Source organism: Sapajus apella, unplaced genomic scaffold (genome assembly GCF_009761245.1).
Source record: "Sapajus apella isolate SASKATOON/1434 unplaced genomic scaffold, GSC_monkey_1.0 scaffold144, whole genome shotgun sequence".
NCBI lineage: Eukaryota > Metazoa > Chordata > Mammalia > Primates > Cebidae > Sapajus > Sapajus apella.
Genome location: NW_022437084.1, coordinates 1,019,843 through 1,040,461, shown reverse-complemented (window position 1 = coordinate 1,040,461; position 20,619 = coordinate 1,019,843). Strand labels below are relative to the sequence as shown.

Genomic DNA, 20,619 nt, shown 5'->3' with positions numbered 1-20,619 from the left:
TCCAATCTTGAATGAGGGTAACCATTGCCTCTCTAACTTCAGGAATTATTAATTTTTCCAGTTTTGTTAATTGGCAGTTTGGATAGTCATTTTAGACACAAGAATAAGGGAGATCACAGCCCTGATTAAAATCTGTCAGTGACCTTCATTCCTCCAGCCAAAGCCCTCAGCCATTTCCCCACATAAACCCTAAGCAGACTAAGAATCTCACTTTTTTAGACTTGCCCAAAATTTGTCTTCGGGCCACACGCAGTTTCCAAGGGCTCCTCATCCTCTGCTTCTGAGGAAAGTGCAATATCAGAATACAAAGGAATGAGAATGATATTCTTAGAATCTTAATATTGGATCCACTTGAACAGATCAATAATTGAACTTTGGAGAATCTTCAATACATATCCTTAGCATCCAATTTCTTGTGATGCACATCACAACTGTTAATTTTATTTTGTTTTCTAATTTCTAACTTCTTTTTCCCAAATGTCTTAGAATAGGTTTGCTTAAAATAAGACATATGAAAGAAAAGATTTAGTCAGTGAGCAAGCACATATTCCTTAGCTATAAATGAAGGTGATAAACAGTTTCATTTCTGAATATAGAATGGTCTGTTAAATACTATATTTTTGGGGTGAAGTTTCTTTTAATGCTGTTGGTTGTTTACTTTCTTTGATTTCCAGGGAAAAAAAAAAAACTGGCACAATTGATATCAGAGATTTTGAGTGCAGACATTTTGTTGAAATCAACAAAATTATTTAACAAGGCATTCAGTCATGCAGGCAGTAGATTGGTTTGAAGTTGGCCAGGATGAGAGTTCTTGGCATGGTTGGCATGGTTTTAAAGTGGAGCATTTGAAATGCTGAAGTCCTCATAAGCTGCAATCAGTTGTCTTTGTTTTTTGAAGCAGTTTAATTTTTAAGCACTTTTAAGTTTCAAGAACCAGAATTGTTTTTCTTTTTCTTTTTTGACTTTATCTACATAAGATTTTTTTGTCTTTATTTTTTGAAGCACTTTAATTTAGAAGCACTTTATTCAAGTTTCAAGAGCCAGAATTTTTTTTCTTTTTTGACTTTTATCTTTACAAGATATATGAAGATTCAGAGTCAGAAGTTTTGTCTGCCTTCTTGAGAAACTGCCAACTCCAATCTTAAAAAACTCTTCTAGAATGTCATAATCAAATTTTAAAACTTCTGAAAATTAGAAAAGAATAGATGAAATAAAAAAGTAACCACAGAATGGAAAATGTTTGTAAAATGTATATCTCTCAAAGACTTATTTTTAGAATACATAAAAAATTCTCACAATACAATAATTTTAAAACCCAATGAAAAATGGGTGGAAAATTTGAAGAGGTGCTTCAGCAAAGAGGATAAATGAGTGATCATTCAGCATTTGAAAAAAATGCTTGATCTGGGAAATGCAAATTAAAATTACTATGAGATACCACTATGAGATACTCACTAAAACATATGAAATTAAAAAGACGAACAATACTAAGTATTGTTCAGGCAGTGAAGCAACTAGAACTACCATGCATATGATAAAAGATATCTATTAAAACCTTCACCAACTTTCATCCTAAAGAAGAAAAATTGAGGAGCATCCTCATTTGAACAGGAACAAGACAAGGATGCACACTGTCACCACTATTATCTGACGTTATTAGAGAGGTTATAGCCAATAAAGTAAAACCAGAAAGATAGGCCAGGAATGTAAAAATTAGAAACTGAGAAATGTTTCCAGTATTTGTAGATGATGTTCAAGTTCCCATAGATTTTAATATCATGATCCAATAATAGAGATGAGTCCCATAACTTTTGCTATATTCTGTTGGCTAGAAACAAATCTTAGGTTCTGTTTGCACTCAAAGGGAGGGATTTATACAAGGTGTGACTCAATAGGGGTCACCTTAGGGTATGCCTGCCCCACTAAGAGTATGAGGTGGCAGTTACCCCTCATCCTACACATAATACAGATGTCCCAGTGGAGGGGCTTCTTTACTTGCCTGAACATACACATGCTCAGCTATTGTACTTAAAGTCTTTTACCTCTATCTTAATTTTCACTCTCTGCATTTTCCTTTTTAAAAAATACAATGTACCAAAGCTCTAGGGTAAAACCTTTAATACAGCAAAAAATAGTCTCTGATTTATAAGGGGAGAAAATTTAAAAGTTCTAAATCCAGGGAATTTCTTAGTAACTTAAAACATCATACTTTCTCATACAGTGAAGGGAAGTGTTTTGTTGCTTTTACAATGTTTGTTTAGAGTAAATATATAATTGATTTTTAAAAATGAAAGCAGGTTTCATGCTTTGTGTAACAAACACTAATTGTGAAAACTGAACTATTCCTAGAACCATGTTCAAAAAAACGCTTCATTGGCTAAACAGTCTTATTTTATGATCTCAGTTGACTGAAAATGAGGTATAAAGTAATTAAAAGTAATACGATGGCTTGCAGAGATGGGGTGGCAGAAGCTCGGAACACAGAATGTAAAATCGGGAACACAGAATATAAAATAGGTAACTATAAAATGACACAAACACCTAAAGCAATATATTTAAATTATTATTTTTCAAAAAAAAAAAAATGGCCAGGCGCGGTGGCTCATGTCTGTAATCCCAGCACTCTGGGAGATTGAGGCGGGAGGATCACCTTAGGTCTGGAGTTCAAGACCAGCCTGACCAACACAGGTTTAGTAGAGAAACCCCGTCTCTACTAAAAATACAAAATTAGCTAGGCGTGGTGGCGCATGCCTGTAATCCCGGCTACTTGGGAGGCTAAGGCAGGAGAACTGCTTGAACCTGTGAGGCGACTGTTGCGGTGAGCTGAGATCCCGCCATTGCACACTCCAGCCTGGGCAATAAGAGCAAATCCCCGTCTCCAAAAAAAGAGAGAGAAGGTTCTTCACCTTCAGATCCTCACTTAGCCCCACCTCCCATTTCCCACTAATCAGCCAAGTTTTAAAAATTTTATGATTACCATTGCCCACTTTTTGGAATACATTTTTGTTTATTTAGTGGAAAATAAACCAGATAAACAATAAACCTCTGCTCAGTTGGGCTGGCTGACATTGTTCTCAGTAACTGTGTTTTTTTTTTTCCTTTAACTTGATTGTATTTTTTCATTCTCCTTTCTTTAAAAAGTGTCCCAAGAGCCCTAAATTCTCTCTTCAGGTGGTCTCTTGATAGGTAACTTCATCAATAGGCTCATACAGGTATAGAGAGCAATCGTGTAAGGATAACAAAGACAACATTTTTCAGAAAGATAACATTTTCAAAAGTGCTATTAAAGACAGTGAGTTGTTTAGTAATTCAAAACAAGTCTTTAGCGGGAAAAATATAGAGAAAAAGTGTTTTTCGGATACATAATGTCAGTTTCTTCTAGAAATAAATATACACAAGTATTGAATAGGTCCCCTGCCACTGTGGGACCCAAGACTTTTATCTGTAACATTCCATTTGCCCTTCTTGGCTGTACGTAATGGAAGTCCTTTGAAGATGGCGGCCTCCATATCCTAATCCATATGGGTGTGGCCATGCCGTTCTTCCGATGAAGTTTCTGAAGGAGAATGAACCACGGAATAAAAGTATACCATTATACGTCATGATAACTGTTGGCCCATTGTAGCTTCAAAAGTGTTACTGGGCATGCGCGCAGTTCAACATTGGCCACATTAATCCCAAGGGGACTCTAACCTAAATCGGAAGTGGCCTAGAGCGGCCATTTTGCTTCTGTTACCTGCATCTGTCTGTCGCTTAAGAGACGCTGAAGTGACTGGGAACATTAGCAGTAGGGGTTCTGTAGGGTCAGGGCGGAGAGGCCGGCTCGGGCCTGGGGTGAGTGAGGAGAGGCTTGTTGGGGGGGGGGGTGCGTGGTGAAGGGATTTCTCGGGTAAAGACGGGGCTGTGAGGTGAGTGACTGGCGTGTGTTGACTGATAGATTTCTGTGGTGGGTGATGGATGCCGTGGAGTAAGTAGGGTTTGCTGATTTTAGTTGGATAATTAGCCTGTTAATTATCCCTCTTTTCTTATTTTCTGCTTGTATATAAGTGTTTTTGTAACTTAAATTCTAAATGTACTTTAATATCGGATTTTATATTGGTCCACGAAACTGGCTGACTTGAGGTCAGTGAAGTGCGTCTTCAAGAGCGCCTTTGCAGATGGCACTGGATGACGTTCAGGGAAGGGATTCACTGTCCATGGGACTAGGGGAGTCAGTGATAGATTGCAAGCCAAGAGCTTCAGGGGTTGGAGGACTTTGAGGATCACACTGTAACACTCTCAGGGGACCAGTGATGGGTGACCTATAGGAATCAGTAGAGTGAGGTTGCCAGGGGTAGCCTACAGCAACCAGTTGACTAGAGGCCTAGGGAGTCAATGATGGGGATTTGTGAGGGTGACTGCATTGCTTTCTAGCAGTATCGGGGTCCTTCAGGGATAGATGAGTGGGACAGGGATTGGTGGGTGGGTCAGTGTTGGCTGCTTCTTGGGTCCCTTGGACATGATAAGGATCAGTAATTGACAGTTGAGCAGATGGATAATGGTTTCCTATCGGGGCATTTCATTTGGACCCTTGTGTTTGGGATTATTTGCCGTTTTGTGGAAACCAGAAAACTGTACTCCCTGGGAAACATTTCTTGGCTATCAGGGCAATAATGATTTCAGAAACCTAGGCCATGTCAGTGACTGGAAGGCATTTTGTAACTTTTTGGATGTCCTGTGGTCCACTCTTTGGGGATTTCTGAAAGTCAAGTGCTGTCAGAGATGGCATTCAGGTGTGGTGGGGGCAACTCATTGTGGACAGGCAAGAAATGGTGACTGAAGGCCCTGTTGCATGTCTGCAAATTGTCTGGGTCACGGTGGGGATTAACCCAGTGATTTTACGTTTTAGCTTTGTCAGAAGATATTGGGCTGTGTGGTGTACTATGGCTGGGGACTGAAAAGTCCAGAAGCTCAGAATAGGTACAGCTGACACAGCCACCACCCAGCCTGGGCTCTATGAAGGAAACAGGAGGAGGAAATGGTGTTTCTGGGAGCTGGCCACGTATGGGTACATGAGCTAGTGGGGACAGTGTACAGTTTAGAACAAGGCAGATATAGGGCTGATTCCCTGTTTTTCCATTTGCAGACTGATGACCCTTCAGGCAAATTACGTAACAGCACACAGCCTCATTATCCTCATCCCCAAAACGGGTATCATAATGCCCATTATATTTAGCTGACAGGGTTGTGTGAAATGAAATTGACAACTTGCTTATTTTTATTCATATTTACCACTTGCCAGGCAGGCACTGAGGACCTGACAAGCTTCATCTTGCATAAATTTCCCAACACCTGTGATAAATACCTGTATTCTCATTTTGGAAACTAAAACTAAATATTTTCATATTCTCACAGTGAAAAGGTAGCAAAGCTGCAATGAACTCATCATTTAGTCCAGACTCAGTCTTCATTTCTAACCCTAATAACTAGAGTTGGACTTTTCTAAACTTTGTCTACTACACTGTCTGACACAGTGACTTCAACTTCACTGCCCTCAAGAAATATCTGTGGAGTGAATGTTGAATGAGTGACCATGTAGTTAGCAAGGCTTCCTCTAGGCTGCAGAACCTCCAGGTCAGGCCACGTCATTGAGGCTGCAGGATCTCCCTTCACAGCCCAGCACACCTCTCTGGACTATCCCCAGTTGGAGAATCCAAACGCCTATCCAGCTTCTGGCTCCTAGGAAAAGTGGAGTTGAGTTGTCAGCAAGAGAGACCAAGTGTAGAAGCCCAGAGTGGAGATGCCTGCTGATGTGAATTTTTCTCAAAAGCCTCAGGTCTTGGGTCCAGAGGAGCAGGATGGATCTTGTGGGGTAAGTAGGAGCAGCCCTGGGGACAGTTCTCCAGAACATGAGGGCATACACAGGATGCAGCAGGCTCTGGGCTCCCTTTTCCTGAGTCAGTCTTGACTTTCCTGCCAAGCAAGGACCACAGAGGCCTGATGTTTCCACATTCTTAGGCTATCTGTGTTCCAGAGGAAACCATGAACTGGCTGATAAAAGAGGACAGTACAGTGTTGGCCTTGGGTCAAAAAAGAATAAACTGTGATCCCTGGTCTGATCAGAAACCCCAGACACAGAATGGAAGAGCTGACTCTTTCCTGCTAAGCACTGGCTCCACTCCATTGGGTCTTTGAAGAATTTCAAGTGGTTCCCACCAGATTCCTTGCTTGGTCTATGGGGATTGGCTCATTTCTCCTCTGTTCTCATAAGGTGCAGAAAAATCTCCTTCCTTTATAGTTTAAAGAGTCACAGGGAGGCAGAGCGAGAACAGGCTTTTCAGAACCATGTGGTTTTTCCTGTTTAAAAAGGTGAATAAAAAATGCTGGAAAATAGTGTTTCCAGATTGCCCACAGATAGAAATAGACAGGATTTGGTAACAAGAAATCAGAAGATGATATGTTTCAGCAACCTGTTAAAATCATCTCAACCTGCTAGAAACATTTGATAGTAGAAAGTGTGAAAAGAAGGGAACATTAACACAATAAATTGCACATATAAATCATTTTCAAAATTGTAAATACCCCAAATATTTAACATTTAAAAATCATTTTTAAAAGAAAATTTGAAACATACAAGTTTAGGCAGGGTACAGTGGCTCATGCCTGTAAACCCAGCACTTTGGGAGGCCGAGGCAGGCAGATCACTTGAGCACAGGAATTCGAGATCAGCCTGGGCAACAGGGCAAGACTCTTGTCTTTACAAAAATACAAAAACTGGCCAGGTGTGGTGGCATGCACCTCTAGTCCCAGCTACTCAGAAGGCTGACATGGGAGGATCACCTGAGCCTGGGGAGGTCGAGGCTGCAGTGAGCTGTGATGGTGACACTACACTCCAGCCTGGGCAACAGAGAGAGACCCTGTCTCAAAACAAAACAAGTTTAAAACATGAAATTGTCTAAGTCTTTGTGACAGCGGTGCAAATGTACATTTATTTGCATTGATGTTGGTCAACTTGCATGTCAGAATCTATCCCAGTCCCAGTCACATTGCCTTCTCTTTGTGGTGCATATTTCCCGCTGCTCTGGACAATACTGTATTTTTCTGTTATCTTTATCTTTTCTAATTTGATGGGAAAAAAAGATAGTACAGTGTTTTAATTTGCATTACTTTGTTAACAAACAGGATTTTTTCCCATCATTTTATTGGTCAGTTACTTGTCTTTAGTGAGTTACTTTTTCCTATCTTTTGATTTGTATTTTGGTTTGGCTTAGCCTCCGGATTTTTAAAGAGTTCTCACATAGTAATAACCTAAGGTCCTTGTTGCATATGTTTGTAAATACTTTTGTAACTTTTTCCTTTGAAAGGTTTCAGTTTTATTTGAAATAGAAAAGAGGATCAGGTGGTTTTATGAAGGCTGTCATCTTTTGAAAGAGCCGTCACTTGCTATATTTTTATACAAGTTCCAGCTCCTCCCAGGCATTCACTTTTTACATTTTTAGCTAATTCTTTTGGCAATTACCTCCTAATCTTTCAGTGACACATGCTTATATTGCTCCTTCTTGGATTGTTAATTAACATGTTAATTAATTAAGAAACAGATCATTAAAAGGTTTGCTTTTACCCACTTTCTCATACTTTCAACCCCAGGTGTGCATGGTGATGCACACCTGTAATCCCAGCTACTTAGGAGGCTAAGGCAGGAGAATAACTTGAACCCAGGAGGCAGAGGCTACTAGGAGCCAAGATCATGCCACTGTACTCCAGCACTCCAGCCTGGGCAACAGAGCAAGTCTCCATGTGGTCCCAACTCCCTGGGAGGCTGAGGCAGGAGGATCGCTTGAGTCTGAGAGGCAGAGGATGCAGTGAGCTGTGCTCATGCCACTGCAATCCAGCTTGGGCAATAGAGTGAGAGTCTGTCTCAAAAAAAAAAAAAAAAAAAAATTGAGTAAAAGTGTTTTTTAGCCCAACAGAAAAGTGAAGAAGAAAGTTGCTTGAGTAGGCTGGTAAACATGGAAAGATGCTCAGCTTCATTAGTCATCTGGGAAATGTCAGTTAACTACCATGCCCCCACCAAAATGCATACAGTTGCCAACACTGATAATACCAAATGTAGGTGAGGATACAGAGCAACCAGAAGGATTTCATGTGCTGATGGTGAGCAAGTACATTGGTACAGCCGATTTGGAAAATGATTTCCAGTCTTCTACTAAAGATGAACATGTCTTTGCTATGACCCAGAATTCCACCCCTGGGTATATGCCCAATATCTGTTCTGAACTGGTATTTAAATCTAGATCTGTGCTGTCCAGTGTGGTGGCCACTCACCACATGTAGCTATTGAGCCCTTGAACGCGGCTGGTTGACACTGAGATGTGCTTCAAGTATAAATATATGCTGACTTCTGAAAACTTAGTATAAAAACAGAATGTAAAGCATCTCGATGATTTTTAAAATATTGGTTACATTGTTACAGGCATCAGTGTTGTTTGAGGATGTGACCATGGACTTCAGCAGAGAGGAGTGGCAACAGTTGGACCCTGCCCAGAAACGCCTGTACCAGGATGTGATGCTGGAGCTCTATAGCCACCTCTTCTCAGTGGGTGAGCACAACTGACCTGGGAATCTTGGCTGGATGCTGTTGAGATTTTCTTCTTCCTAGTTGCAGTACGCAGTGAGATATCAAAGTATGTCATGACTTTTGCCTTGGCTTGTCCTGGATTGTTTGTTTCTTTTGGGCACCTTTTAGTATTATTTTGTGCCCCATGGAATATGTTGACTTTTCTAATGAGCCAATGTAAAGCTTCATTGAATGGCCTCTAAAACTGAAGAAGCCACACCTAAATCCAGTATCCTTTCTAATTAACAGGGTATCAGATTCCCAACCCAGATGTCATCTTCAGAAGGCTAAAAGAAAAGGAGCCTTGTATGGAGGAGGCTGAATTCTCACATCAGAGGTGTCAAGGTGAGTAACTTGTACCCAGGCAAATGCAGGTATCTTTACAGGAAACCATTACCAATCTACCATACTTTTCCATTCCCTCCATTCCACGAGTGGTGGCCCATAGGTTGCCTCCTACTCCCAGTTTCTACATCAAACACTGTAAATAGTCTATAAATTCTAAATGTCCTATAGCGGGTGCCTTAAGAATTTCCCAGAGGTGAATACTCACAAAGGGGATTGCCTGGTCATGGAGATAAGTATACTTGACTAAGTCAACCATATTGCTCTCCTGATGGGCTGCACCAGTTTACAGTCCCATGTGCTATGCACAAGGATTTGCATTTGCACATCTTGCTTGCTAACACTTGGCATTAATAAAATTGCTGAATTTATAGACCTACTGATGGGTCAAAGGGCTGTTTCATTGTTTAAGTGTTACTTTTCTAATAACTGAATGGTGGGGAGCCTCTCTTCATATCTGTTATCTGATTTAAGATACATTTAAGGTACAGCATTAGGATTTTTTTATATTTATATCTTATAAAATATAAATTTTATACATTTAAGATAGAGCATTAAGACTTTTATATTTATTTTATATTTTATATTTAGGATACAGAAATTACTGATTTTCTGAAAATAAGCAGAAGAGAATATTTCACACTATTTTTAAAGGATGCTTTAAATATCTGCTAAGTTCAAAAGAACAGAGATTGCATTTGGAGAGGACAATGGCATTAAATGTTAAAAGCATCAGCCTTTGCGCATCAATCATGTCTATTTCATGGAAGGCTACTCAAAAAGCAAGTGTATCAAAATGGGAAACATGGATAGCAAATGCTTGTGAAGTTCAGAAAAAATGATGTCAACCTAGAGGTGGAATGACATTGGGAATTTTAAGGACACAGTACTTATAACTGATCCACAAAGCCATTTAGAATTGAAACGAAGAAGCAGATGAAGCAAGATTAATGGGATCAGAAGACATGAGAGTGTGCTTGGATTTGAGAATAAACTGGATCTTTTTTTTTTTTTTTTTTTTCAATCAGCATTGTTAGACTGTGTTGAAGAGTTATGGAAAAGCTTTTCAGTACAGTTCTCATGGTTTACATTGAACATTTTGGGCAGTAATTTAAGTGTTATCAGGTTCAGCAAGATTTTTATGACATGAAGTGAGAAGTTAAAAATGTTTCAAATCTCTGCTTGGGGACACAGTGGAAGACTGCCAGAATAAATGACTACCCTTATGTGGGTAAAATTGCTATTTAAGAGTGAAAAATGAAATAGAAAACAAATAACCTGTTTTAATAAGTGGGAAAAGGATGTGAATAGACATTTCTTCAAAGATGATATACAAGTGGCCAATAATAGGAAAAACGGCTCAACATCACGATGCAAATCAAAGTCATTGTGTGATATCCCTTTACAATCATTAGAATGACTATTATTAAATAAACAGAATAACAAGTGTTGGCATGGATATAGAGATACTGGAATCCTTGTGTATTGCTAGTGGGAATGTAAAATGGCGTAATCCTATGGAAAATAGTATGGTGATTCCTCAGAAATTAAACATAAAATTACTATATGATCCAGGAACTCCACTTCTGGTTAGATACAAAAAAGAATTGAAAGCAAGGACCCAAACAGCTGTTTGTACACTCTTGTTCATAGCAGCAGTATTCACAATATCCAGAAAGTAGAACTGTCAATTGACCAATGAACTGGTAAGCAAAATAAGGTCTATACATACAATGAAATATTATTCAGCCTTAAAAAGGAAGGGAATTATGAAACATGCTGCAGTGTGGATGAATCTTATCCTCATGCTAAGTGAAATAAGCTTGACACAAAAAATCCAAATATATCATTCTACTTATATGAGGTAGCTTGAGCAGTCAATTCACAGAGACAGAATAAGATTGTGGCTGCCCAAGGATGAGGGACAGGGGAAAGGGAGAATTGTTTAATGGGTACAGCATTTCAGTTTTGCAAGATGTAAAAGTTTTGGAGATCTGTTGCACAATAGGGTGAATAAAGGTAGCACTACTGAACTGTAAAATACAAAATGGGTAAGATGGTCCATTTAATATTACACAGTTTTTGTTACAAGAAGAAGTTAACAATAAAGATTAAAACTGTCCTAATTTTTTTTTTTAAGAATGAAAGATGATTGAGTTTTCTGATATGATAAGCATCTGGGATACAGCTTAAGTGACTGAAAGAAAAAAGAAACTACATGTGACATCATACTTAGTATTAAAATCTGGTAGAAAAAAGTAATAGTAAAATTTAGTAACTATTATTTTTATTGAGAACCTAGTACGTTTTGTGCACTATACTAATAAAATGCACAAGATGATCAGAGACTCCTATTCTTGGGAAAAAAAACAAACTAAAAAAAGCATATTTGATAGCATAAAGCCGAAAGTTCTAACAAAGAACAATTAATTTCTATGGAAGAAGAGTGAAACAAATTCTGAGGAAGAGCTTGCTTGTCCAGTTTTTCATAATATCTTTCTGGGGATATGGGTGTATTCCTAAGTTCATGGAAAAAAAAATTGTAACTTCATGGAGAGTTGGGGCATAGTCATTCTTTCACTGGTTGGCCATGTCAAGATAGGTGAAGCTTTAATAGTTTTCAGGAGGATATACAGGGCTGATGGGCTTGGCATCGTTTCTTACAAGTAAGATAAAGCAGGGAGACTGGTGAGGATTTGTCTCTGCAAGTTAATGAACACCTATATGCTGCGCCCCATCCTTCAAGCCTTGGCTGTCCAGAGATGGTGCCTGCAACATTCTTGTCTGTTTTATTCACTACTTATTCTACTAGATCTGGGTGTCTAGACTGCTTTTGTATAAATGGCCCCAGGTTGTTCAAATCTAATCCCCACAGATTAGCGAAATGATCTTGGCCAGTTACATAACCATTATGTGCTTCCTTTTCTTTGTAAAACAGGAACACACACGATTGCTACCTCCTGAGGTCATTATGCAAATTAAATGAGTATGTATATGCCATGTAGCCATTGCCTGGCACGTGCTAAGTGCTATGTAGATAAGTGCTCAGCATATAATAAGGGTTCTATGTTTCTGCTCATTGTCAACATCATTAGCACCATTATTACACGACTCAGCAATTTCCTTGTGTTCATTGTCAATCAGCTTATACAATGTCTCCTCTTTCCTGTTCATTGTGTCTATTTCATCTTCTCTTTCTCCTTGCAGAAGGGGAGTTACAGGAGATTTCTAAGAAAGCGTCATTTCAAAAGGATATGGTAGGTGAGTCCACAACAAATGGTTCGTGGTATTCCGTTTTAGAAGAACTGAGGCTGGGTGCTGACCGTAGAAAGAGAGATGAGCAAAATCAAATTCAACCCATGAGTCACAGCGCTTTCTTCAACAAGAAAACATTAAACACAGAAAGCAATTGTGAATATAAGGATCGAGGGAAAATGGTTCACACAAAGCCCCACCTTGTTTCTTCACAAAAACAACCTAAGAAATGTTGCTTATTTACAAAAAGTTTGAAGCTGAACCTAGAAGTGAATGGTCAGAATGAAAACAATGACACAAAACAGCTTGATGACGTTGTTGGATGTGGTCAGCTATTCAGCCACAGCTCTTCCGATGCTTGCAATGCAGGAGAGACATTTTGCAAAGGTAATCAGTGTAGAAAAGTCTGTGGCTATAAACAGTCACTCACCCAACATCAGATTCATACTCAGAAGAAACGAGATGGATGTTCTGAATGTGGGAAGAACTTCATCCAGAAGTCACACCTCTTTGCCCAGCAGAGAATTCATAGTGTAGGAAATTTCCATGAATGTGGCAAATGTGGAAAAGCCTTCACCCCACAAGTAAAACTCAGTTTATATCTGACAGATCATACAGGTGATATACTCTATATATGCAAAGAATGTGGGAAGGTCTTTATTCAGCGATCAGAATTGGTTACGCACCAGAAAACTCACACTAGAAAGAAGCCCTATAAATGCCATAACTGTGGAAAAGCCTTTTTCCAGATGTTATCTCTCTTCAGACATCAGAGAACTCACAGTAGAGAAAAACTCTATGAATGCAGTGAATGTGGCAAAGGCTTCTCCCAAAACTCAACCCTCATTATACATCAGAAAATTCATACTGGTGAGAGACAGTATGCATACAGTGACTGTGGGAAAGCCTTTACCCAGAAGTCAACACTCAGCTTGTACCAGAGAATCCACTCAGGGCAGATGTCCTACATGTGTATTGAATGCAGGCAGGCCTTCATCCAGAAGGCACACCTGACTGTCCATCAAAGAAACCACACAGGAGAAAAACCTTATCAGTGCCACAACTGTGGGAAATCCTTCATTTCCAAGTCACAGCTTGATATACATCATCGAATTCATACAGGGGAGAAACCTTATGAATGCAGTGACTGTGGAAAAACCTTCACCCAAAAGTCACACCTGAATGTACACCAGAAAATTCATACTGGAGAAAGGCACCATGTATGTGGTGAATGTGGGAAAGCCTTCAATCAGAAGTCAATACTCGGCATGCATCAGAGAATTCACACGGGAGAGAAGCCTTACAAATGCAGCAAATGTGGGAAAGCCTTCACTTCTAAGTCGCAATTCAAAAAGCATCAACGAATCCACACAGGAGAGAAACCCTATGTGTGCACTGATTGTGGGAAGGCCTTCAATGGCAGGTCAAATTTCCATAAACATCAAATAACTCACACTAGAGAGAGACCTTTTGTCTGCTACAAATGTGGGAAGGCTGTTCTCCAGAAATCAGAGTTGATTACCCATCAAAGAACTCACATTGGAGAGAAACCTTATGAATGCCTTGACTGCGGGAAATTCTTCAGTAAGAAACCACAACTCAAGGTGCATCAGTGAATTCACACGGGAGAAAGACCTTACGTGTGTTCTGAATGTGGAAAGGCCTTCAACAACAGGTCAAATTTCAATAAACATCAAACAACTCATACCAGAGACAAATCTTACAAATTCAGTTATTCTGTGAAAGGCTTTACCAAGAAATGAATTCCTAGTTCATCAGCATATTCATCAATGAAATATACTCCCTAAGTTTCTTGAAGAAGAGAAAATCTCAGAATCAGTCTAATTGTATGTTATTGAATTCATGCTTCAGAAAAACTCTAGGAATGCACTGCATGTGTGAACACACGACAAAGTCACACTTTATGTGAGAGAAATTACTGAAAAAAGAATAAGCAGAAATGTCCTTCTTAATACTGGCCTCATTAAGGGTTATAAATTTTCATCCTGAGAAGAAACCCAGACTAATGCATTGAGAAAAGCCTTTCTGTAAAGAATGGTACAAGCAGGTTGTTACCAGATTACTTAAAGTTTGTGGGAAATTATATTAATGATAACCCTGTTTATTGTGGGATATCAATATTTCTACAGTGCCAACAGAGTAATAACAGGACAATATTATGTGTGTGTGCCTTATGTATATAAAAGCATATATATTGTATACAGGTTTAGTATCCCTTCTCCAAAATGCCTGGGATCAGAAGCATTTTGGATTTCAGATACTTATAGATTCTGGAATATTTGCATTATATTTATTGGTTGAGCATCCCTGATCCGAAAATCCAAGATGAAATGCTCCAATTAGCATTTCTTTTGAGCATCATGTGAGAGCTCAAAAAGCTTCAGATTTTGGGTTTTCAGATTAGGGATACCCAACCTGTATGTACGTATATTTATGTATCTGTGTCTGTATATATGCATATGCAGATATATGTGTATGGTCAGGTCAGCATATGTGTATATATGCATATGTGTATATGTATGCCCTCAGTGCAGTGGGGTTTGCCGCAGAATTCACTGCATAGCAGGTGTAGGTAGATTACAGTTATTTTTTAAAAGAATCTAATCTAATTGTTTTTATTAAAAAAATTCCTTATTGAATATTTATTTCATGAGATTGTTATTGATAATGATTAACTCCTTTATTATACATGCACATGAAAGTACATTTTTTTGGTAAATGCATAAATGAGATTCTATAATGTTTACTGATCTTTATATTATAGCTTTTCTCTTCTTTTAGGATTAGCTCAGCTTGGCCCTCCCTTTCCATCTCCATTATCTATGGTGAGCTTCTCCATAAATAATCAGTGCCAACCTTTAGTCTGTTTCAAGTCTCTGCATAATCAGTGCCAGCCATTAATCTGGTTCATATTTTTACACAGGCCCCTAAACATACACACCAGGAATCAACAAACTGTGGCCATTAGCCAAATATGGCCTACCAACTGTTTTTTTTTTTTTTTTTTTTTTTAATAAAATTTTACTGGAATACAGCCCATGTTCATTTGGACATGTATTCTCTGGGCTAATTTCATGCTCCACTGGCAGAACTGAGTAGTTTTGGTAGAGATCAGATGACCCCCAAGATTTACTCTCTGGCTCTTTACAGAAAATGTTTGCCAACACTTGATACAAACACGCACACATACACATATATTACTCTGCTCATAATTATATACCTGTGGAAGGACTCTTTCCTTGATTTATAAAACTCAGATTTCTTACATGTGTGTGCATGTTTTTTTTCATTCTGTAATCTATGATGGATTGCACACACATATTCCATGAGGTTGACCTGCCATAATTTATTTAGCCATTCCCAGTTTTGATTACTTATTTCCCCACACACACATACCTTTTCTTGCTAAAGAAAAGGGAGAGGGGACTGTTACCCAAATATTTCTGAGAAGCAGACCAGCATAATCTTTTAAGGGCACAGGCTCAGGAGCCAGGCTTCTGCATTTATTCCTGGGTCCACTCTCTACCCTCTGCATCTGCTCAGCAAGTTATTTGGTCTCATCTACAAAAGATGTCTCGTCTACAAAAGGGAGATTATGATAGTACCCAACCCCCACGCATTTGATGTGAGAAGTGTGTATGTGTTAAGCCCTTGGAACTGCATGGGCAGACCAACTGCTGATGAATTTTAGTGGGACCTTGTATCCCTGAGACTGCCTGGGTTCCCTTGTGCTGGGCGTGGGACTGCAGTGGCAGATTCCAGTCAGCTGAAGTCCTTTCCAGAAGGGGGAGAGTGTTAGAGATGGGCACCCATGGCTTTAGTCTCCATATCCCTTCAAGGTTGGCAGGGGCCTGCACAGCTAGTCAGGAACAGGCACAGACCTGAGCCTGTGCTGGGCTTTGGAGAGCAAATCTGTTCTGTGTCTAACTGGCCTCTCCCTGTCCAGGGGTGTAGTATCAGTCACCATGGCCCACCTCCCGAGAAAAGTGGAAGAGTCTCACCTGGGGAGTCCAGGCACAAGGACTGGCTGGCCACAGATGTGACTGGTTTGGGGTGGAAAGGCCTCAGAGGCCTCTCCATGGTGGTGAGGGGTATTACTTGGTGTGGGGGGAAACAGCGTACACCTGGGTCCTGGGAGTGGCACCCTATTCAGTTTCAGGGAGGAAGGTGGCAGGGCCCCAGGATAGGTGTTGTAAAAACTTGAGCCTACAGTATAGATACACTGGTTAGAGGTTCCAAAGACTCCTTGGGAGGTGCCTCCCTTCTCAGATCTGGGCTTCCCCTATTCCTAAGCATCACCTGGGGACCCCACTCTGGGATCCCCTCCGGCATATGGTAGTGTCGGAAGAGAAGGTGGGGCCAGGAGAGGAGCATCCTGCTTAGGTATACCCTTCCAGGGACATGGGAGGGCATGGAGGCCAAACATCTGTCTCTGACAGGGTCCCCATGCCACAGGCCAGCCCTCCAGTCCAGGGTAGCCCGTGTTCCCTGCAGTCCAGGGTGGCCCATACCTGCCTCATCATGTCAGGACCTGCAGCCCCTTCTGGGCTCCTTGGAGCAGGGCCTCCCACCTAGCAGCAATGTTGTCGTCATCATCATCCCAGCCCCAGTACCTGTTGGAAAATCCATTCATCTTCAGGTAGTGAATGGGGCACAGGGCAAACACCCCTCCAAGGTGGCCTGGATGGGGAAGACTACAGAGGCAGAAAGTCGGAAGCACAGCTTTCCTTGTAGGAGAGGGTCCTGGCCCTTTCCTGGCCAGGTTCTACAAGGTCTGTTTCTAGAAGGCCCTTTTCCACTTACCCTGTGATGACCTCTCCCCTGACCCCTGTGATGGTCCCATCTTTACCCTAGGATGTCCCCTTTTCTGACCCCAGGGTAGCCCTTCCATTGACCCTTGGGATGGCCCTCACCTGATTCTTAGGACATCCTCTCTTCTGAGTCATCTGGCAAGACCATCTTGTGACTGTGTTGATGGCCCCTTCTCCCCAGAACCCTAGAATAGCTCCTTCCTCACCCCCAGTCAGACCTCGCCCATGTTCCCCTCCTCTGAACCCCAAAACAACCTCTCAGTTCACCACTTTATTAAGTACATCTTCTGACTCTTCTGTCAATAACCACTCCCATCCCCACTTGACACCCATGTCTCAAAGGAAGTTTCTTCACCATCTATAAGGGTTTCTCCATGTCACATCACCCACTCCCTCCCTACCTCAGCCCTAGGGACCAAGGGATGGACCCTTGACTTTAACCTTACTGCACAGATAGGTAGGGTGAGACGCAAGGAAAGGCAAGGCCTGGCCGACAGTCCCCCACAGCAGGTCCCCTCCCTCCACCTACTTGGTAGTTGAACTTGTCAATGGCCACAGACATATGGGCAGGGAAGATGTCACAGGAGTAGAGGTTGTGGTCCTCTTCTAGGAGTAGGTTTACATCATGGAAGAAGACACAGTCCCAGTCCTCCTCCTGCATAGCCTCCTAGAACCCCACATTGCATAGCCTATCCTGGTCGAAGGCTGTGTTGTTTACCTGGGGTGGACACAGATGCTCAGAGCTGTCTTCACCATCAGGCAGCAGCGTTCCCCTACCTACTAGGCCAATCTTCTTTCGCTTTCTCAAGTGCCATTCCCCCACCTTGAATGCCTTTTCTTTCCCACTGTGTAATTGGAAAATCCAGACTTGTCTAGGATGATGCAATGCAAAAGTTACTCCCCTGAGAAACTTCTCTTGTATTTCCCACCCCCATCCAAGTCAAAGTCAGTAACTTCAGCATCTCGGCTTCCCTTCTCTGGCCATCTGCAGTGTTCTCGAGGATCATCACCTTCGAGGGGCCATCGAAGAGAGGCAGAGGTTAGAGATGATAAGGGATCACCTCTGTCTCTGTTTCGGCTCCTAGTAGATAGACTGGCTCAGAAGCCCAGGAATCCCCATGGGGTTTGCGTCTCCTCCTCCCCTTCATCTATCATCATTATTTTCATCATCAACACCATCATCACTATCCATCATTATAATCAACATTGCCATCATTATCACATCACTGCCTTCATCATCTTCAACACTGTCAACATAATCACCTCACCTCCACTATTGTTACCACCATCATCACCATTACTTTAATCATTATCATGACCACCTTCATTAACATCACTATATCATTACTAACATCACTACCACCTTGAGTATCACCATCAACATCACTACCATCATCACGTCACCAGCAGCACTACCACCATCATTCTCAAAATCATCACCATCACCATTCATAATCACCATAATTGCAATCACTTATTGAGCACCTACTATGTGCTACGCATTGGCCTGTCTTACATTGGTTAACATACAGCATTCCATTTGGTATGATTCTTTCCCATAATGTAACAACGGAGGTGTTATGATCATCTCCATGGTGAATGAAAACTGTGGCACGTAAGTGCTCCAAGTTCATACAGTTATACTGAATAACGGCATGCTGAATGACTGAATGAATGAATGATTCCACACTCAGACAACACAGCTAGTAATAGGCAAGGCCAGGATTTAAACAATCCCATAACTGACCCCAAATCCAGTGCTTTAAGTTGCCCCTTAGGTTTACCGTAAAATCTGGGCAGCCCTGGTCTCAAGGAGCCCCACACTCAGCAGGACTGAGCCTTTGCCTCAGACAGCCTTTTAAGCCAATCTCAGAGTTGGCAAGTCTAGACCAAACCTACAGCCCTTGGCTCCAACATCCTCTAATTCAAGTTCTTCTTGACTCACAAACTAAGCCCCCCAGACAATATCTAACCCAGACCACTATCACCTTAGAGAGTCCCAACTTCAGGCAGGGCGCAGTGGCTCACGCCTGTAATCCCAGCACTTTGGGAGGCCAGGGCAGGTGGATCATGAGGTCAGGAGTTCGAGACCAGCTTGGCCAATATGGTGAAACCCCCTCTCTACTAAAAATACAAAAATTAGTTGGGCGTGGTGGCATGCACCTGTAGCCCCAGCTACTTGGAACCCAGGAGGCAGAGGCTGCAGTAAGCCGAGATCTTGCCACTGCACTCCAGCCTGGGTGACTGAGCAAGACTCTGTCTCAAAAAAAAAAAAAAAAAAGAGTGCAAACTTCAGCCCTGCCATGCTGGGACCCTTCTGTCCTCTTACCTCTGCCCCTCCCAGTCCTGCCTGGCCTGGTTCACCACCTAGATGGTGTAGTACAGTTGCTGGCTCTGCAGGAACGTGTGCAGTGGGAAAGCAGGTACTTCAGGTGCTGGGCTTGCCCACAGTAGGGCACCACTACCGCTGTGTGGTGCTGTGCCCAGCAGTCAGGTGGCTGGTATTGGCCTCCCAGCTTCACCAGTGGGTTCTTCTCTACCACATTCTCCATTGTCAGGTTCTCTGGAATGATCACTTTCAAGAGGCCGTCTGAAGGGGCAGAGGCCTCGAGCGGTCAGAGACCTGCCTACCCCACAACTCAGTGGTACTGGGTTGAATATTGTCTCCTCAAAATTCTTGTTTACTTTAAAATGTGGCCTTATGTTTGGAAATAGGATCTTTGCAGATGTAATTTGTCTTCCCTGGGAGACCACATCACTCCTACCCTCCCCAGCTGGGAACCACTGACTGACATTATCTTTAGGATGTCTGGGGTTTTGAAACTCTTACCCTTGCTTGCTTTAAAGTAAAAATTAGGCCTGGCTCAGTAAAGGAAGCCACCCTTGATTATGAGGGTTAAATGAGATGAAAATATTAAGTGTTATTGTTTAGTAGAGTACTGTTCTAAACACTTTCCACTAATCTTCAAACTTTGAGGCAGATACTATTATTATCTCCATTTTACAGACGAAAAACCTGAGACGATGGGTGGAAAGTGCAGGGCACAGCGTCTGGCACAAGCCAATGGCATAATCGCTGTTGTTTTCACATGTCCTGGCTTGCAGCACTTGTAACCTCTGGGCTCCTGCAGCCCTTAACATCTGATACCTTCACATTAAGATTTATCATCCTTATCTCTGGACCAGGCTGGATACACCTGTGTCCCGGTGTATCTGGCCAGCCGGTCAAAGGGCCCGGCACATAGGTAATGGATCAACAAATGAATAAGTTCCAATTACCAAAGGTCAACGCTTGAGGTGGTCACAAGACACACAAGGTGTGTCTACCATCACCCTTCACTCTCAGTCTTCCTTATCAATGGCCTCACAAAGACTGCTCCGTTCCTTGGTTTTGGGAGCTTGCCTCACGGGTCTTACCTGCCCTCCATCCAGCAGGAGGGGGTGTTTGTGTCAGACCGACGATTGTGCATAACTGTTCACCGTGTCCACGTCCCGATAATTGGGCACGCGTGTTTATCTGAAACCGCTACCTTTCAGCTCCGTGCATGCACAGAGACCCCACCCCGCACGGCCTTGACCCTCCGCCTGGGC

At 41.7% G+C, this 20,619-nt stretch overlaps 1 protein-coding gene across 2 annotated transcripts; it reads left to right on the top strand.

Moving 5' to 3' along the window:
• The first annotated feature begins 3,640 nt into the window (after positions 1-3,640).
• On the top strand, positions 3,641-15,627 carry ZNF175 (zinc finger protein 175). Of its 2 annotated transcripts, none has more exons than XM_032264658.1 (4): positions 3,641-3,834; positions 8,453-8,579; positions 8,846-8,941; positions 12,149-15,627. In XM_032264658.1, the coding sequence occupies exons 2-4, from the start codon at positions 8,480-8,482 to the stop codon at positions 13,810-13,812; spliced, it is 1,860 nt and encodes a 619-aa protein (XP_032120549.1). In that variant the 5' UTR covers positions 3,641-3,834; positions 8,453-8,479; the 3' UTR covers positions 13,813-15,627. The 2 variants fall into 2 exon arrangements, with proteins under 2 accessions (XP_032120549.1, XP_032120548.1); XM_032264657.1 differs by lacking the exon at positions 3,641-3,834 and adding an exon at positions 5,417-5,851.
• The last annotated feature ends 4,992 nt before the right edge of the window (positions 15,628-20,619 follow it).